This window comes from Sipha flava, unplaced genomic scaffold, assembly GCF_003268045.1.
Source record: "Sipha flava isolate LNK unplaced genomic scaffold, YSA_version1 124_pilon_pilon, whole genome shotgun sequence".
Lineage (NCBI taxonomy): Eukaryota > Metazoa > Arthropoda > Insecta > Hemiptera > Aphididae > Sipha > Sipha flava.
Window position 1 is genome coordinate 1299296 of NW_020271750.1, and position 17305 is coordinate 1316600.

The window sequence follows — 17305 nt, forward strand, 5'->3', positions numbered from 1 at the left end:
TATTTGGATAAAAGGGTAATTAAAAATGGTATTCATGGTCTTCACTCGTGAGTGAGTTAATTATCCATTTCGAACTAGAAATTACCAAATAAAAGTAAAAGAAAAAAAAACATAAGTGCTATTATTTTCTAAGAAATATTAAAATTAAATTTATTATTAATATGTATTATAAATTAATATAATAATAATGACGAAGAATATAATAATACAATAATAATATTATAACAATATAATATATATGCAACATTATTCATTAAACGTTTGTACAATAGTTTGACTTTTAAAATACTGAAACCTGTCTGAAACGAACATCTGTCTATAATGGATAATTATTTTGGTTCCATTACTATTCGTTATATACAGGATTCACTGTAATAGTAATCCATGTTCGGTATACGTCCCGAGTCAGAGTGGAACGATAAATGTATATTAGTTTAACCATATAATATACCTACATACAAAATACCATATTATGGAATTACACAACTCCACTAGTTTCGGACTTGATACATCAATATTGATTAATCATTTATAATCGAATAAAACCATTTGAAATTCACATATAAATTTACACTCATATACGTAATAAAAATGATAAATGTCTGTTTCTTAAATATCAGTGGTGTATTTCGAGATTTAATGTCCAGAGCACCTACATAATATTTGTATAAGAGCTTAAAAAAACATTTTTAACACGATTTTATTTATGATAATCAGAAAAATATTTTGAAAATCAAAAATAACAATATATAATTTCATACATAGGACATAATATAATATAGAAAATTTACGTTGTAACATTTAACTAAACAAAAAAACCGTATTCATTTTTATAATATGATGAGATTTTTGGGCAGTAAAATCTACAATTACTTCATTATAACCAATTAATTTGGGAATCTCACATTCTATATTCAAAATCAACAAATTATTTAAGCAGTTGTCGTTTATTGAAGATCTTAAGTAGGATCTCGTTATTTTCAGAACAATAAATTTCCATTCAGCTAAAGTATTAGAAACCAAACAGCATAAATAATTACGTAATGGAATACATTCAAACGGATAAACATTTGCTATACTTTGATAATCGATGGTTTTGCAGAACTTTAAAATTACTTTTGATAGTACGTTTTTTGGTAAACATTTAAGTATCCATAAAAACGAGTACATTGATTTATAAATGATCCATCGAGATCTTCAGAATTCTAACTTTCGTAGTTTTGTTTCTTAATTTATATATTGTTAAATCAGATTTGAAAAAAATCCAAATGTAGTATTGATAATATTATAAATGTTTTCACGCTTCCCTATAACTGAAATTAAGAGTCAATTATGGAAAAATATGTGTTTATTTTAAACGATTCACTGCCTTTAAACGATGTGTCACCTTGACGTGATTCATCGTATGGCACTTTTCTTTTTTACGGTTAACTTTGTGTTCTTTAATTTCGAATTTTTTCATAGAGTGAAAAAGTGTGTCTTAAATCTGTTACATTGTGAATTAATGTTGTGTATAGTCTTAAAAAAAAGCGTTAAATCAATATAGATAGTCTGTGATTTCTTATCGTGTTTTATGTATAACCAAACTTTATTTCCGAAATTACCCGTATTTGGTTGAGTATATTTATGTAATTGAAGTGTATGCAGTAGACACGAATAACGATTATGTCTTACGTAAAACTTTTTCAATCAGTATTTTTCAAATAAAATGTCAGGCTCCTTGAAATTTGCTGCTCGGGGAAATTGCCCCTTTCTACCACCTCCTTAAAAATGCTACTGTCAATAATTGTTCGAAGAAAATGTGTCAGCACAATATAAAACTTTTATTTACAATATATTATTCAGACTGATTTAGTTTTTACGAATGATTCATAATTTACTATTTAAACATACCGTTGGAAAACTAGTGAGTAATAATTATTTATATATATACACTGATATATGAGACACATTAAGATAAATTTTTAATAAAATATTTAAAAAAGATATATAATTTTTAACTAGATCAGTTCAAAATATAAAATAAAGTAATTTATTTTTCATGATAAACTTGTGAAGCTAGAATTTTGCAAAAATCTTATAGTTGATGGTATGACCTTGTAGATGATTTTGATTTAATACTTGGCTTGTAGTTTTGTTGGATTTGATTCTACAATGCCACTAAATCTTCATAGGCATTATTATAAAAAATATTGAAGTATAGTTTATACTACAAAAAATTGTTTGATCGGTAAACTTTACCTGGTTTTATATGTGATAACAAAAGTTATACATAGTTACATCATTAATAATTTGATAAATATATTAATATCAGCTTTAAATTTCAAACTAGAATAGTTTTATGATTAAAAATAAATGTACTCAACAGATGCAATATATATATTCTATATTCTATTATCAAATAATAATTACAGCCATCTCAATTCATTGAAGGTTATTTTCAATCAATTATATTTATTTTAAAATATTAGTTTTATTATTACTTGTTGCGACTTTTTTGAACTTCACTGAAAAATTATTGTATAGTCAATTAAAAGTTATTTTATTTTTGTTGAATTTATTTGTGTTAGATATTTCTTGAAATGTGATGGTTAATAATAAGCCCAAATTACAATAATTTATCATAAATAATAAACTGTAATCAGGAAAACCAATTATTCATTTTATATTTCTTCCTTCTGTTGTTTTTCTAGACCTTGTACTTTATTTAATCACTCTGAAAATAAATAAAAAACGTCTACATTTATCAAATCTTATAAAGTTATTATTTAAATTAAATAATTATATTAAATACACGCGTCTTATATTTTACACTAAAAAAAAATTTTTTTGAAAAGGAATACCACAGATAAGTATGATTATTTAAGGACTTAACACTAAATTGTACACTGCACGTTGATTTAATTCAAAATGTAAACCATTAGTTAAATAATCTATTAAAATAAATAAATTGAATTATTGTACTAAATTGTACATTCTTTATTTATATTAAATGGTATTTTTTTTTTTATCCATTGCAAGATGTAGATATATTTTTAAACTAATTACAGTACAAATTAATATTTACTAAACATATAAATAATCGACATGATCAAATATTTTTTTTTTTAACAATTTAATTTTCGGTAATATGTATGTATAATTATATTTATTTTTTTTTTTTTATAATGGAAGGCGAATTCTGTTACTTTTTATTTTACTATTCAACAATATTTTATACCAAAACATTGAGGTTATTATTGAATAACGGATACGCGCTTGACAAGAATTGAACGAATTTCGGGATTAGTCATCCAAATAATATGGGGCACTCAGTGATAACACCATGCATAATAACGACGTTTATATTCGTATACAATCGAAAATTTCATACGTTTGACCCTTCATGTAAATATTACTGTTTACTCTGTTTAAAATAACGTTCGATTGTTAATTTTTTTTTCTTCAAGCTTTATCTACTGCGTATAAAATACCTACATTTTTATTCGCATGACATGGTTTTTGAATCAGTAAGCAATGGATGAACGGAGATAGAGAAGGATATAGCGGCAAATCACTTTTATAAGACCGACATATTTACTCATGACAATAAAATTAATCTGAACATAACGAAATGGTTTACACATACTTGAACAAAATTCACTTGGTCGAGAATAACGCATTAACAATATTTTTCAATAATTCCGAACGCATAATATACGGCACTAGACATCATCGATTCACCATGTGGAACAAATATTGCAAATCATTAAAATAAATCGGTGGCTTGATGATGTATATATATATATACTCATCAGTGATTCCCAATTTCTTTTTTTCCGTTATAAGTCATTATAATATTATTTATGATAAGTCACGGGGAAAACTTAGGATAACCATTTACTATTTGTCGAAAATAAGTACTATAGAACAAGGAAAACCAACGTAAATGCGTGTAATAATATAACTCGTAAACTGATATTATGTTTCTTTTTTTATTATTTGTTTTTGATATTGTTTAAAATAATTATAGTATATTTATTTTATTTTTTATTTTTATATAAGTATTTGATTTTATTAGAAATATTATAACAAAAAAAATATTTTTTAAAAAAAAAAGAGAAGGAAAAAATAATTACATAATAAGTTATGATACCTAATTATAGGAAAGAGAAAAAAGGAAAATATATATATATAAAACAACAATTAACGAGTTTAAATAAGGAAGCCAGTAAAATGGATAAAATTAATTATGGAAGAAATAATAGGAGTGGAACGAGAATTAAGAAGGAAATTTGAGTCTGGAGTGATGTAGCCAAAATATGATAGAAATGAAAAAGGAGTTGTTTATTTGGCAGAAAGGAAGGACAATTAAAAATAAGTGGTTGAAATCGAAAATTGATTCTTCGTAATGTTGAGTACATAGTGGAGAAGAATTTAGAGAAAGCTTGAAGGAATGATGAGGTAGCAAACTGAGTAAACATGCGAAGGCGAGTGAATGCCACAATCAGGCACTTTGATAAGTTTAAATTCTTAAACCATGGGATTCGAGGAATTACAGGAACGGTATGCCTGTGTCATGAGGCGAAATTGGGTGGTAAAGAGGACCATTTGGATTGCCAAGAGTTAAAAAGAAGCTTACGGTGAATTGAAAGGAGATTGAAGGCAGGCAATTTAAAGCAGGAAATCTGTTTCATGAAGCTTTTGATGCCAACTAAGTTAATAGATTGAAGCAGTAGGTTGTTTCTAAAAGGGACGTCAATAGGAATCTCTTTGATGTAGATAGATTGGTGAATAGTGATCGCGACATCACCATATCCATCGACTCGATCCGAACGAATAAGATTGTAAGCTGGTAAAGAATACTTTTGACCGGTTCGAAGCCAGGTTTCGGACAGAAGGGAAATAGAACAAAATTCCGAATGTAGAATAGAGACGAGGTCCAGTGAACGAGAATGGATGTTTCTGACATTCCATTGAAGAATTTTGTAGGCGTCATTGGAGTTAGTAGGAAATTGAGGTGAAGATGACGTGCGATTGTTAGTACGTCTCATCATCATCTGAGATAGGGGATAAAAATTTAAATAAAGAAAACCTAATTAGAGATTTTAAGCAGTTGGAAAGTTATTGTGGGGGTTGGAAGACTGAAGAAATGCGTAAGTGATTTGCTCAGCAAGAGATTCTATGAAATTGCTGTTAAGAAAATTAGGGATAGATTGGTCGGTATAATTGAAAAAACTACCGTTTGGGGAAGTAGTAGGAATGTACTGCGAATAAACACGAGGAAACTGAGGTAAATTGCGAGGAACAGAGTTAAATTTTTTTAATTTTTTTTTTTTTATAAGATTAGGAGTTTGATAAGGATGGAAATTATGACAGAGGGAGGTTGGAACTAGCTTCCTGTACAAAGTTAGGTATTAATGAGCTAATTTTATTAAGGTTAGAGACTTCGGCGTAAGTATGGCCTTTATGTACAACTCCGGAACGCTTGATTTGAACTGCTTCGGCATAAGATTTATTTTTATTGGCCATTTTTTTTTTTACCTCCCTTTGGGTGGTCCACTCGGAACAAGAACGATTAGTGGCAATGTTTTCAAGTTAAAAATTAAGGCATTAAAGCGAAGTTGAAGTAAAAAAATAAATAAATTTGAGCGAAACACATACTGTTTTCAAACGATGTCAAACGCAGAGTGACGATTCAAACAACGATAACAAGGGGGAAAAAACGTATCCACTGTGCGCCTTTTCAACGTTCCGTCACGTCACGTCTCCATCCGTCTCCGAGCCGTATAGAAACGTAACGTTACGGAACATATCTAGTGTGGGTGCTGCTTTAAAACGTGATATTTTCGGCAGCGACTGTGCCGTCCAAATCAATGTTACATAATGTGCGTGTTAACGGAGATAATGGAGGAGTCTTTTCGTGGAAGCTTTTGGTTTTTTAAACGTTGATGAATTTACGGAAGGAGAAACGGCTTTATTCTTTTGCGACTTTGAATTGGTTTGGGACGATCCGGAGAGAGAAGGGCGTAACGGTTTTGTTTTTGACCCGTTGATGGCGGCATGCCGAGACCAACGCGGAGGACGTTCAAAGTCACCCGGTGCGATGATAATCGCGACAGTGCAGTTAATAAATAGAAACGAGTGGACATCGACGGTCGTGCATGCTTGTCTACAAACTGCGTGCAACTGAATTATAATATATATTATATATTATTTATATTATATTAATATTATACAATATTATTATTATTACTATATTTATATTTTAATGGTTTTTAAAGTAAAAATTTTAAGTTTTCATAACAAACTTTTGAAATTTCATGTCACCTGCTGGGAAACATTACCTTTGTAGGTATATTATAGGTAAATATACTCAAAAGTTGATTAAACATAATATTCTATGACGGGTAAAACTAAGTATAATGATCGTATCGTAAAACGACTTTTTGGTGTTTAAATCCTGACATATAGTTATTATAACCAAAATTTGAGAAAACAAAGGCAAAATTAGATTTATATGCATTGAATTATATCCGTGAAGTTGCCCCCCCCCCCACATTGTCCTATCATCTTTAAACCTTCATTAATATTTTGGAACTATTTGGAACTAAGTTTTCAGAATTTGGAACTTTACCCTTTTCCCGGAATAAAAGTTTTTCCGTTGAGGGTAAGCTCAATATGTTTTTTTTTTTTTAATGTTCTGTGGTATATTATAAAAATTATAGATACTAGTATTGCAAACTAATTTCTTTAGCTAATAAAAAACAGATTTTTTAAAAACATGATGTTAAGTATGTACTAAGGAATACAATTTCGAAACTTCAACTATGCAATTTTTAGATAGCTCATTTTCTTTTTTTAAGCATTAATAAATTTTAAATCTCATAATTTAAATTTATTATTACTATTTGTTTACTATTACTATGTATACTTATTACTATCTGTATTCACAATAGGTAATTCAGAAAACTAGATTCTAATTAGTTTCGAATAAGTTCCAAAATATTGATGAATGTTCAAAGTACGAGTAGATATGATAGTGGAAAGTTTCCCTTAACCAAAAATCTTTTTTCTGGAAAAATGTGAAGTTCCAAATTTTTGAAAAATAGTGCCAAATAGGCCCAAATTAGTTCCAAAATATTGGTAAAGGCTTGGTCGATAGGACAAAGGAGGGGGGGGGGGGGGGTGACTTCACTCACTTCATTGAATGTAGTATGTATATGTAAAAACCAAAATTAATAAAAATTATTAATGTAATTCATATGAAATTTATCGTTTGTTATCGGTTTTCATATTACTTTTAAAAATGTAATACAATCGTTCTCAACGAAATATTTTTAAGATTACCAAAAATAATCGTCATTACAGTTAGAAACCATCATTTATATATTTCGCTACCCAATTTATCGTCTTACTACCGAAATAAATATTACTGTGATACTCGTGATTATAATCCACAAGTTATCACCCATTTTAAATTAATTAATATTATATTAAAATAGTATAAGTACCTTTCTTAGTACCTTGGTCATTATTTTTTTCTTGAATCCGTCGATATTTTGTCTATAAAATCATTAGCTTTCTTCGAAAAAACATCTACTGTAGCCCGACCAAATGATAATGGTTTTCTTGATAATCTTCTGATGGGCCTGAATGCAGTTAACGATGTTTCTAAAATGTTATTTATTAATTAATATAGCTCCATCACTGACCACCTCCTAACATGTTAAATTTAATTTATAAAAATAATCTTTGAAGGATTTATAATCTAGGTCCTGACAGTTCTTTACATAAAAAATGTATAAAATAAAATAATATTTAGCTTAATATTTCAATGTGCGATAGATTTAAAAAAAAACACAATTTATTTTTATTTTTATAAGACTATATCATAATAACTGCATTAAAATTAGAATTTGACGACATTATGTGTCACAACTGGATTAATTGAATTTCAAGTTTTGCAAATGAGGAGGTGAGTTTCAAAAGTAAAAATCTTATTTCGAAAGATTCTAAAGGTTCTTCGAAGCAAATTAATTTTATAAGTTCTAAGTTCATGTGAGAATTTCCTTGTAAACGATTTTCCTTGATTCGAACAGTAAATGGTCCCTAGTAAGTCGATAATCCCAACGAATATTTATGTGTATAATATATGTATATATATAGTGTATACATAGTGTAAAGAAAAATCTTTTTATACCATGAAAAACTTACCATTTGACTTATCATAATCAGTATACTTTTTTTTGATCTCTGCACCCAAATTCGATAGTTTTCTCATACCAACTTGAGAAAAGGCTTTGGATGGATCTACTAAATTATACTTGATTATATCTGGAGTTAATGACTTTTGACCTATTTTGCAAAATAAAAATAAAGAGAAGTATATAATTTTTTTTTTGTTCAATATTTATGTGTAAAATTATGCTAATGTAGTACGTTTTGAGATATTATATAAAATTAAAAGCATTACAAGTTAACTTCGTTTAGGAATCATTAGGAGGGAAAAATAGAAAAAAACATTGATTCTTACTTCGACGATTTTTCATATGATTTTTATTCATTGTCTCAACCCATTCTTCACCATATTTGACCAGGTTATCTTTTGCTGTACCAATAATACTCTGTGCTAGCTTAGTTCCTCTACTGTTGATGATGGTATTCATATTTTTTATAAAAGGCGCTTGTTCAATCTCCTCTTTATAAACATGAAATATCGAATTACTCGAAAGAAATTGTAAGACAAAAAAATCATCAAACTTGGTTTGGAACTGTACAAGTCCCAAATATTATTTATTATTTCATAATGACACATTTTTAGGATTTTTTTTTTATTCATTATAAAGATAGACATCTATAAATAACACCCACATTGAAATAAAATATTAACTAGAGCGTTTGAATCGGTTTATAAGACAATCAATGAAGCCCGTAATAAATCACTAGTCGTTTATTTTTCGCTTAATCGTAGGCAATTCAATGCTTTTTGATCATTCAATTTATTACATCCTAATTTCTACGAACAAGATGACCAACGTATTGATCTTATAAATCTTATATATTTCCTTCACTACTCACGTTTAAGGCCAAATATTTTTTAACATAAATAATTACCGCAACATTGTGATTTTGGTTAAAAATCGAAAGGTCTTCGGGACTGTTAGTGAATAGGTATTGAAAATGTTATTATACATTTTCGTAACACTACAGTAATAACTTGAAACCTCATATAAATATTCCAAAATATGCAATATACGACGTCTATGATTTTATTGTCCAATATTCGGTGAATATTAATAGCTTCTTACATATTACTTACTATTTACTTACAAATACTTCCATCAATAATGTTTAGCTGAACAAATGTACGTTATTAGACAAACGAAAAGAGTCGATTGATTTATTTTATCATTAAAAGCACTGGTATGATTGGTACAATCTTTAGAAATTCGGTCAAAAGAAAAAAATAAATGTTCAAAGATAAAATGTCTTGTATAAACAGATCTAATTAAAAATAAATAAATTATGTAAACGTTAAATTAAAATATTCAAAAAATGTATTTTACTTTAGCAATTTAATTTTCAAAAAGATGAATGTTAGTTATCAGCTATTAAAACTTTGTATTCAATTAGAATAACTTTAATTAAATCATCTATTCGAATATTTTAAATCACTAATATGTGGATTTTTATTTTCAACTACTCAATTAATTCGGAATGGACAGAATTGAAAAAATTAACTGATTAATATATTGTTTGGTGATGGAAACAGCACGACAATTGATATAATTGTAAATAAGAAAATTGGAAAATGTGTAAATAATGTCTTGTGAAAAATTTCGGACTCGTAGAGATTATTCAAATTAGCTTGACATTATTATTAAATTAAAATTGACAAATACTGAACTTATAATAAAAAAATATTATCTAAAGTGCATAACTTATTATGTAATTATGTATTCTAATTGAGTTTTTTTTTCAGATTTCCTAACTGATTACCAAATTATACTTGTAAAATATGAACATTAATTTATCGTTTTAGTTATTCTTTTTAGACTTCATTCGTTTTGTTATTTTTTAATACAAAATATTTTTTTGATCAAGACAAAGAATATTTTGATCTTCGTTTGAAATTTGTAGTTGAGCAAATGCAAGTAAATGTTGTAGAGGTATTTTAGCATAAAATTTCAACGTTGTGGCTGATAATAGTGAAGACGTCTTTTTTTTTTTTTAATTTTTCTTTTTGTAATTCATTGTCTTAGCTGAAAAGAGTATCTGGCGCAGACATCACGGACTACGAAGACAATTATTTTAATCGGTTACGCATATAAAAAACGAAAAAATAAAAAATTGTACTACAAACCGAGTTTTGCCTTTTCGACGCTTTGGGATTTCACGAAACTTGCAGGAAATAATGTAACATTTTTTTCTCTCGTAAATTTGTTAATTTAAAATAGCGTTTTGCGTTGTTTCACATTGATCCAACGGAGCAGTCATAGTCCCATAAATATAATAGGACAAATTCAATAAAAAGAACGGATTTTCACTGACTAGTTCACTGATTCAGCTGTTCAGACATTTGTTGACATTTATTGATTTTCTATCCGGATATTTTTGATCGCACATGTTCCAACCTGTATTTTTTTATCGACTTTATAACCTAACATACATATACATAATTGTTTCCTCCTCACCCTCTCTTTTGACGGTTCCTGCGCACGGAACTGTCGGGAACATAAATCTCTTCCTAAGATTTCGCATTCGGTCGTCCCTTATAGACATTCACACTAGCATATCATCGTTGCACGTACATAACGTGCACATTTCTCTTTACTGCTCGTGCCCATCGATCAAAAACACTCGACCATGTCGTCAGTGCAAACCTGATAGTACCTAACCGACGATCCGAGTGCACTCCTTTGTACTGATCGATTGGTAATGCATCCGAAATAATAAAAATAATATACATTCTAGGGCGAGTGATACAGACGGACATGCTGAACGCCAGTAGGCTATAGCCCATAAGCACAAAATATGACCCAAACGCAACCCAAAACCGCAAAAAAAAAATTACCTTTTTAACAACCCATAAGCGCAAATCAATTTTACAAAAAGGAAGTGTATTTTATTAAAATCATAAAATTATTAAGCTTTTAGTGATTATAAAATTAATTAAAAAATTTTAAATTTAAATTATATATAAGTAGTAGGTATAATATTATAATGAGTACCTTAAATAAATATTAATATCATTTGAAATTTGAAGCCAACAGTTTTTAAATAGTCTAATCTGCAAATCTTTTTTTCAGTCATGTAGTTCCGAGTCCTATACACTGAAAACCCGTTATCCTTAGCTCGTGTAACATGAACAAGCGGATAGATTCCGTCGTGGTCGTCGGTGGAAATGCGTACGCTTAAATAACGAATGCGTAGACGTGGGGGGGGTTATAATTTTTGTCTTATGCATTAGCGTAAACAGACATTTTTAGACGCTTCAACCTACTAACTAGTGGCCATTCGTCTACTTTGTTCTAGTCGAGACACCAAATATATACAGGTAATAGGAACATAAAATCATAAAATATAGAATAGCTACTAATTTTTTTTTTAAATTTTAATTATATAAATCTATTCCTTTTTTTCCTTTATTACATATACAAAATGTAGTTTTATATCCCAATAATGATAATCCATAAATATTCCAGATGATTATCGCATATCAACAAAAGAAAATAAATGTTATGCAAATAATTTTACGTATCCTCACCATTAATTTTAGGAGCTTTATCTGTCTTGATAACATTAACCATCTGTAAAAACTAAATTCGGATCGTCAACACTAGTTTCAAATGATTCGGTTATCGATAGATACGTTATAAAGGTAGTGCATATACTTACATATAAAACAGAAACTAATAAGCAGATGAGTAATTTAGTGGTTGACGCCATATTAACTATAAAAAACAAAAAAATAAAAAAAATGTCAACATCATTTCTGCGATTATTATCCTACGAATAACATCTACGGCTTATAGACGTAACTCCAAGACCTGAGTGTACTGTTGCATAAAACAATACGTTACTTCTCCGAGCTAATATTTCAGTTGAAGCACAACGTACCGTCGGAGAAGCTAGTGGTGTCACTGTAAGAGTCAATTTGTTTTTATCAATGATAAAATTATTATAATTGTATTCAATGATTTTATCACAACAATACGCATTGACGAATTAGATATTATTACAAATGCTGACTAGGACCCTTTGTAAAAATATTATAAAATATATTAACAAGTTGTATGCAATCAACATATGTACGGCCAGCTCTTGAACTAAAAACTGTTCAATTTATCGAAACCGCATATTCCAGAGACATTCAACGGTCTTTAAAAAAAAAAAAAAAAGAATAAAAAGGATCGATTTCACGAAAAAATAAATTTACAGTTTCGCCATTTGGAATTCCATCTGTTTTTGCGATAAAAAAAAAAAAAAAACTCTTTAACCTCTTTTGACCCTTGTCAAGATATAATACGTTACGAAGTTGTCTTTTGCTAAATGTTGAATGTATAAAAAAAAAATCATGTTTTCGCTCTTCACATTTACAACAACTTCTATAAAAACTGTTTTATTGAAATCAACACGATGTCATTTTTCCACATAAGTCATTTTATTCTACGAACAATATTTTATAGATACATGATATTTTACTATGATGAATAATCTACAGTATAATCTTAATAATTCGTGACATGAGAAAATAGTACAGCCAGATTATAAATATATTAAATAAAATATAAATATAAAATATAATATAAATATATTAAATTAAATAACAATTCTATGTTTTAAGAGTAATTGAATAGTAAACATTATTTTTTTTTAAATTTTTTTTTTTTTAATCAAAATACATATTCACAATATATACAACAAATAGTAAAATAAGTAAATTTTATAATGTATAAAATAAAATATGAAATGTATATCTTGAGGGGAGAAAACCGTCCATCAATAGTACCTCCTAATTAGTTTGATAGGTTTATAAAATAAGAACCGTTTTTTTTTTTTTTTAGTGTAATGACATGGTGTGGACATTAAGATCGCAGTACCATCGGGGTAATCTGTTCGATGTGTTGTATAACCTGGTATGTTGAAATATTTCTTTTGGTGTTAGGTGGATTTCTGTAATTTGAGCGATATTTATTTTTTTTTGTCGTAGAGTGGTAAAGTTCATTTTTATTGTGGGTTAATCCATTTTTGTTCCAGATTAGTATTGATTAAGGAGAAGTTTGATTGTTAACGTTTGACATTTTATACTGTTAATTTGTCGATGACTGTTGTTAAAAGTGAAATAAGTAGGTTAATGAGGTTAATTCATTTAGAAAGAAGGAAAGGAGTTCAGTTGGGTAGTCATGTTTTCGTTTTGTTGGTTTTGGTGTTCGTTATTTGTGTATATCGGATTTTTGTGCTGTAGGGTGGCCTGAGAATAGGCTTGGCTGTTATTTGAATTATTTGGGTATGAAGTACTGTTGAAAATTGGGTTGTACAAGATGGAGCTTATACAATTTGTGTTTTCTTCGATCATGTTTGTGTTCCTTTTGCTTGGTAGTTGTTTTTTCAAAATTGTTGCAGGTTGTTGAAAATAAGACATCCACGATAATTTGGTGATTTCCATTACATAACGCACACTTAGCAGGGAGCTTTCAACTTTTGGTACATGTGTCAGTTCTTTGATTTTCACCACAACGGACACATCTCGATTGGTTGTTGCAGTAAGTTCTGGTGTGATCGTAGTTTTAGCAATTTAAACATTGTAGTGCTAGTTTGTTGATTCAAGGTGCTTCGATTTTGACTTTGGTATGACATAGAGTTTTGTGCTCGAATATGTTTTTATTGTTTAGTGCTAGTTCTAGATCTAAAAAAAATAGGAGTAGATGTATTTTTCAAACTCTATGAAGAGCGTTTGTGAAATTTCTCGTTTGAAATCCATCTTTTTCAAGTTTTTTTTTCTTTTATGTAATCGGTATCAGTGGTAGGATGTAAATTTCTGATAAAAATCCGATACGGTTTTTATTTGATAAGTGAAAAATTCTAATTTTGATTCATTTAGATATCTAATTATAGTTTTGTATGTATTTGACGAGGTAGTATTAAGTTTAAGAGACTCGATAGAGCTTTTGCAAGTATAATCGTCGGTCAGTTCGATTATATTTTTTATTTTTTCGCAAAAAACTTGATAACTTTAGATTTTTGTTTTAATAAATATTGGTGGAGGTGATTCAGGATTTTGTTTATTTGGTTATTTTCCATATCCGTCTTCGTTTTGCGATAGGACACTGAGTTTATTACTGGAAGAAAATTGTATGCTCGTCGTAGTTTTGGCTGTTTTTGATAACGGATTTTGTTTTTCGGAGTTTAAACGTTTTTGAGATTTAAATTAATCGACCTCAGTCCAGTCGCAATTAAAAACATCATTATTATCGGAGTAGGATGGCTGGCTATTGTGTGTGTTTTTTCTTTACATGGTGTTTTGTTTGATAATTTTAATTGGGGAGATAGTTTTAATTATTTTAGTATTCATTTTAATTAGGTGATGTTACGTAAGTGAAAGATACGTGGTTGGGAATACGGGATTGAGTAATTAAAATACTTACAAAAAGTCGTGTCTTGGAGTATTTTGGCCCCAGACGGACAGTTTCTTTTGTTAAAGAACACTTAAAATTATTGTTTTTTTGACAATTTTCATAACAAAAACGGTCAAGTATTTGGTTTGATTTTTAATAAAATAGAAATTAACGATTAATTTAGATGCACACATTACGAGTGTGGGACATCTAATGATTTTCTTTTTTAAAAACAAATATATATATATTACATTAATTTGATAAGTGATTATGAAAAGTTTCAAATTTTTTTGGATAAATATAATTAAATATTATTACCATACACACATTTTAAATTTTTCAAGAAATTTGAAAAATATCATCTTATAATAAAATAATTAAGAAATACAATTTTTACAATGTGATAAGAACATATTGGATACTGAGATTGCCGGACTGACGTAGTGCCGGATTATCTATATTATACTTTATTTGATTAGTAAAATGTAATATAAAATTATATTTTTGTCAAGTTTCATCGGGGCTAATGGTTTTTTTTTTTATGATTGACTATAGTGTTCTTATTTATAAAATTTATAAAAATAATTTTCAAAATTATATTTTAATAACTGATTCGATTTTTATTTATATAAAAAAAAGTTTATTATTCTGACATGATGATTAATTATTGGGTATAAAATATAACTACCGATGAAAAATATAATGAATATATTTCCACCCAAGTCGAATGTCATCATCACATTTATTAAAAAGACCTTCGTCCATTAATTATACATCATTGCAAACAATTATAACTTATAGATAACGGTGTTGCATGTACAACTAATGTAATTTTAAAAAACATTCGATAATGGTCACCCTTTTAAAAAAAATAATAAAATACTAAATTATGTTGTGTAAAGCTTTATTATATAATTTATTATAATCATCGAAAGATATGCTGAAGAAAAAAATAATATTGAAACGGAAATGAAAACATTATTAACACCGTAAAAAAAAAAAAGGAGAAATAATAATATTAACAAAAATCAACTAATATTCAAGTGTTTTGACTTTACGAAAATCTAATTGACAAGCGTCATAGTTGGATTTTCAGTTGAAGTTTCATTAACTTCAGATGGAAAACATAACATGCTTGTATATATATATATATATATGACTGTATGGTAGAGAGAATGTTGCCACAAATAGTAATCAGGCCGTATAAAATGTTTGACGGTTTAGAGGTTACCACAAAAAGCAATCGATCCTTCGGTACGTTGTCCTTTGCCCGGAACCACATCTGAAATTGAATCTCTACAGCAGAAATTGGCTTGTGAACAGATCAATAGGTTCAATACGGATTACGCGTTAGTGTTATGCTGCATTTGTGATTTGCTTTAGAGGATCGAGTTTATTTATTTACGTGTTATAAAGTAAAAATGTTGGAAAAATTCGTCCATGTATTGAATATCAAAGTGTACGATATTGTATACACTTGAAAAATTAAAATATTTCTTTTCGAAAATTCATAATACGTTGTGTAATGAATGAGAATATTTATTTTAAATATTAATATATTTTTATTTTGTAATTTTTAATATCAATAGAGTTTATAGATTCTGAGTGAAGTAATGAACGTATTTCATTTACAGTAAGATTATATTTTTTTTACAATAAATGCAATTTTCTCTTAGCAAACTAGTTAGCCCTAAGAACTAAGGGTACATAAAAAAATTTAAACGTTTCGATTTTTCCAGTATTAATTTTTATTTTTTGATATAACAAAATTTTAATAAAGAATATTAAAAAAAAGTAATAATAGTTATATTTAAAAAATGAATGAAAGTTAATTTTAAATCATAGTCAAATATTGTAGACACAATTATCCAATCGCAATTTATTAGTAGTAATTTTCGTATCAACTTTTGGTAGATATTTTCAAATAGTTATAATTGTACCGTAAAAATTATTTAAATGTAATCATACTGTTGTACTTTTTTACGTAACTTTTTATAATGGAATGAAAAGTGTGTATTTATCACAGATATAATCGATGAAAATTCTTACCTGACCAGTCGTTTTACGATCATTCGCAATTCAAACACAATACGAACGAAACTCTGTTAAATTTTAAAACGATATTACGATTTATGTTATAACATGAATACGTTAAGAACTGCACTCTTGGTTTGCTTTTAAATCGTCGGATGAAACAAAAAAAAAAATAAATTGTAAAAGAGACAGCAATTCGTATAAAAATAAAATAATGCAACAACAATTGTGACTAGCCCCCCCTCTACAATGCAACAATAATTAGGGAAAAACATCGGTTCGGCAGTGGTTATTGTCTATTATTTACATGTTTCAACTGCAACAATTATCCGCAGGAACAATACGAAACTGTTAATTTCAGCGCGTACGCGTACCCATACGGTTACCGCATTACCTCGGCGGTGAACGATTACACAGGCTCAGTATTTTGCGCGTATCATTATTGTCGCGAACACATGTCGCCGTGGAATTTGGTGTCGTTTTTTTTCGCACTTGCCATTTTGCCACGACATTTCATCACCCACGCCATGACTCCGACACTTGCCGTAATAACTCTATTATAATAATAGCAATTATAATAATAAAGATATAAGTATTCCCGGCAAGGACGTATTTTAGGGGGCAGTGAAGGGTGCGATCGTATTTAAGGAATCGATTATATGTAAGTTACG

General features: G+C 28.4%; 1 protein-coding gene across 2 annotated transcripts; it reads right to left on the reverse strand.

The window, feature by feature from the left end:
* Nucleotides 1-2430: 2430 nt before the first annotated feature.
* Nucleotides 2431-16842, reverse strand: LOC112694194. 2 transcript variants are annotated; one of them, XM_025569592.1, is made up of 7 exons: nucleotides 16650-16842; nucleotides 11881-11936; nucleotides 11750-11801; nucleotides 8516-8680; nucleotides 8197-8337; nucleotides 7506-7653; nucleotides 2431-2716 (listed from the first exon to the last, which is right to left on the reverse strand). In XM_025569592.1, the coding sequence occupies exons 2-6, from the start codon at nucleotides 11929-11931 to the stop codon at nucleotides 7514-7516; spliced, it is 549 nt and encodes a 182-aa protein (XP_025425377.1). In that variant the 5' UTR covers nucleotides 11932-11936; nucleotides 16650-16842; the 3' UTR covers nucleotides 2431-2716; nucleotides 7506-7513. The 2 variants fall into 2 exon arrangements, with proteins under 2 accessions (XP_025425377.1, XP_025425376.1); XM_025569591.1 differs by having other exon boundaries at nucleotides 2432-2716; nucleotides 7494-7653; nucleotides 16650-16841.
* Nucleotides 16843-17305: the final 463 nt, after the last annotated feature.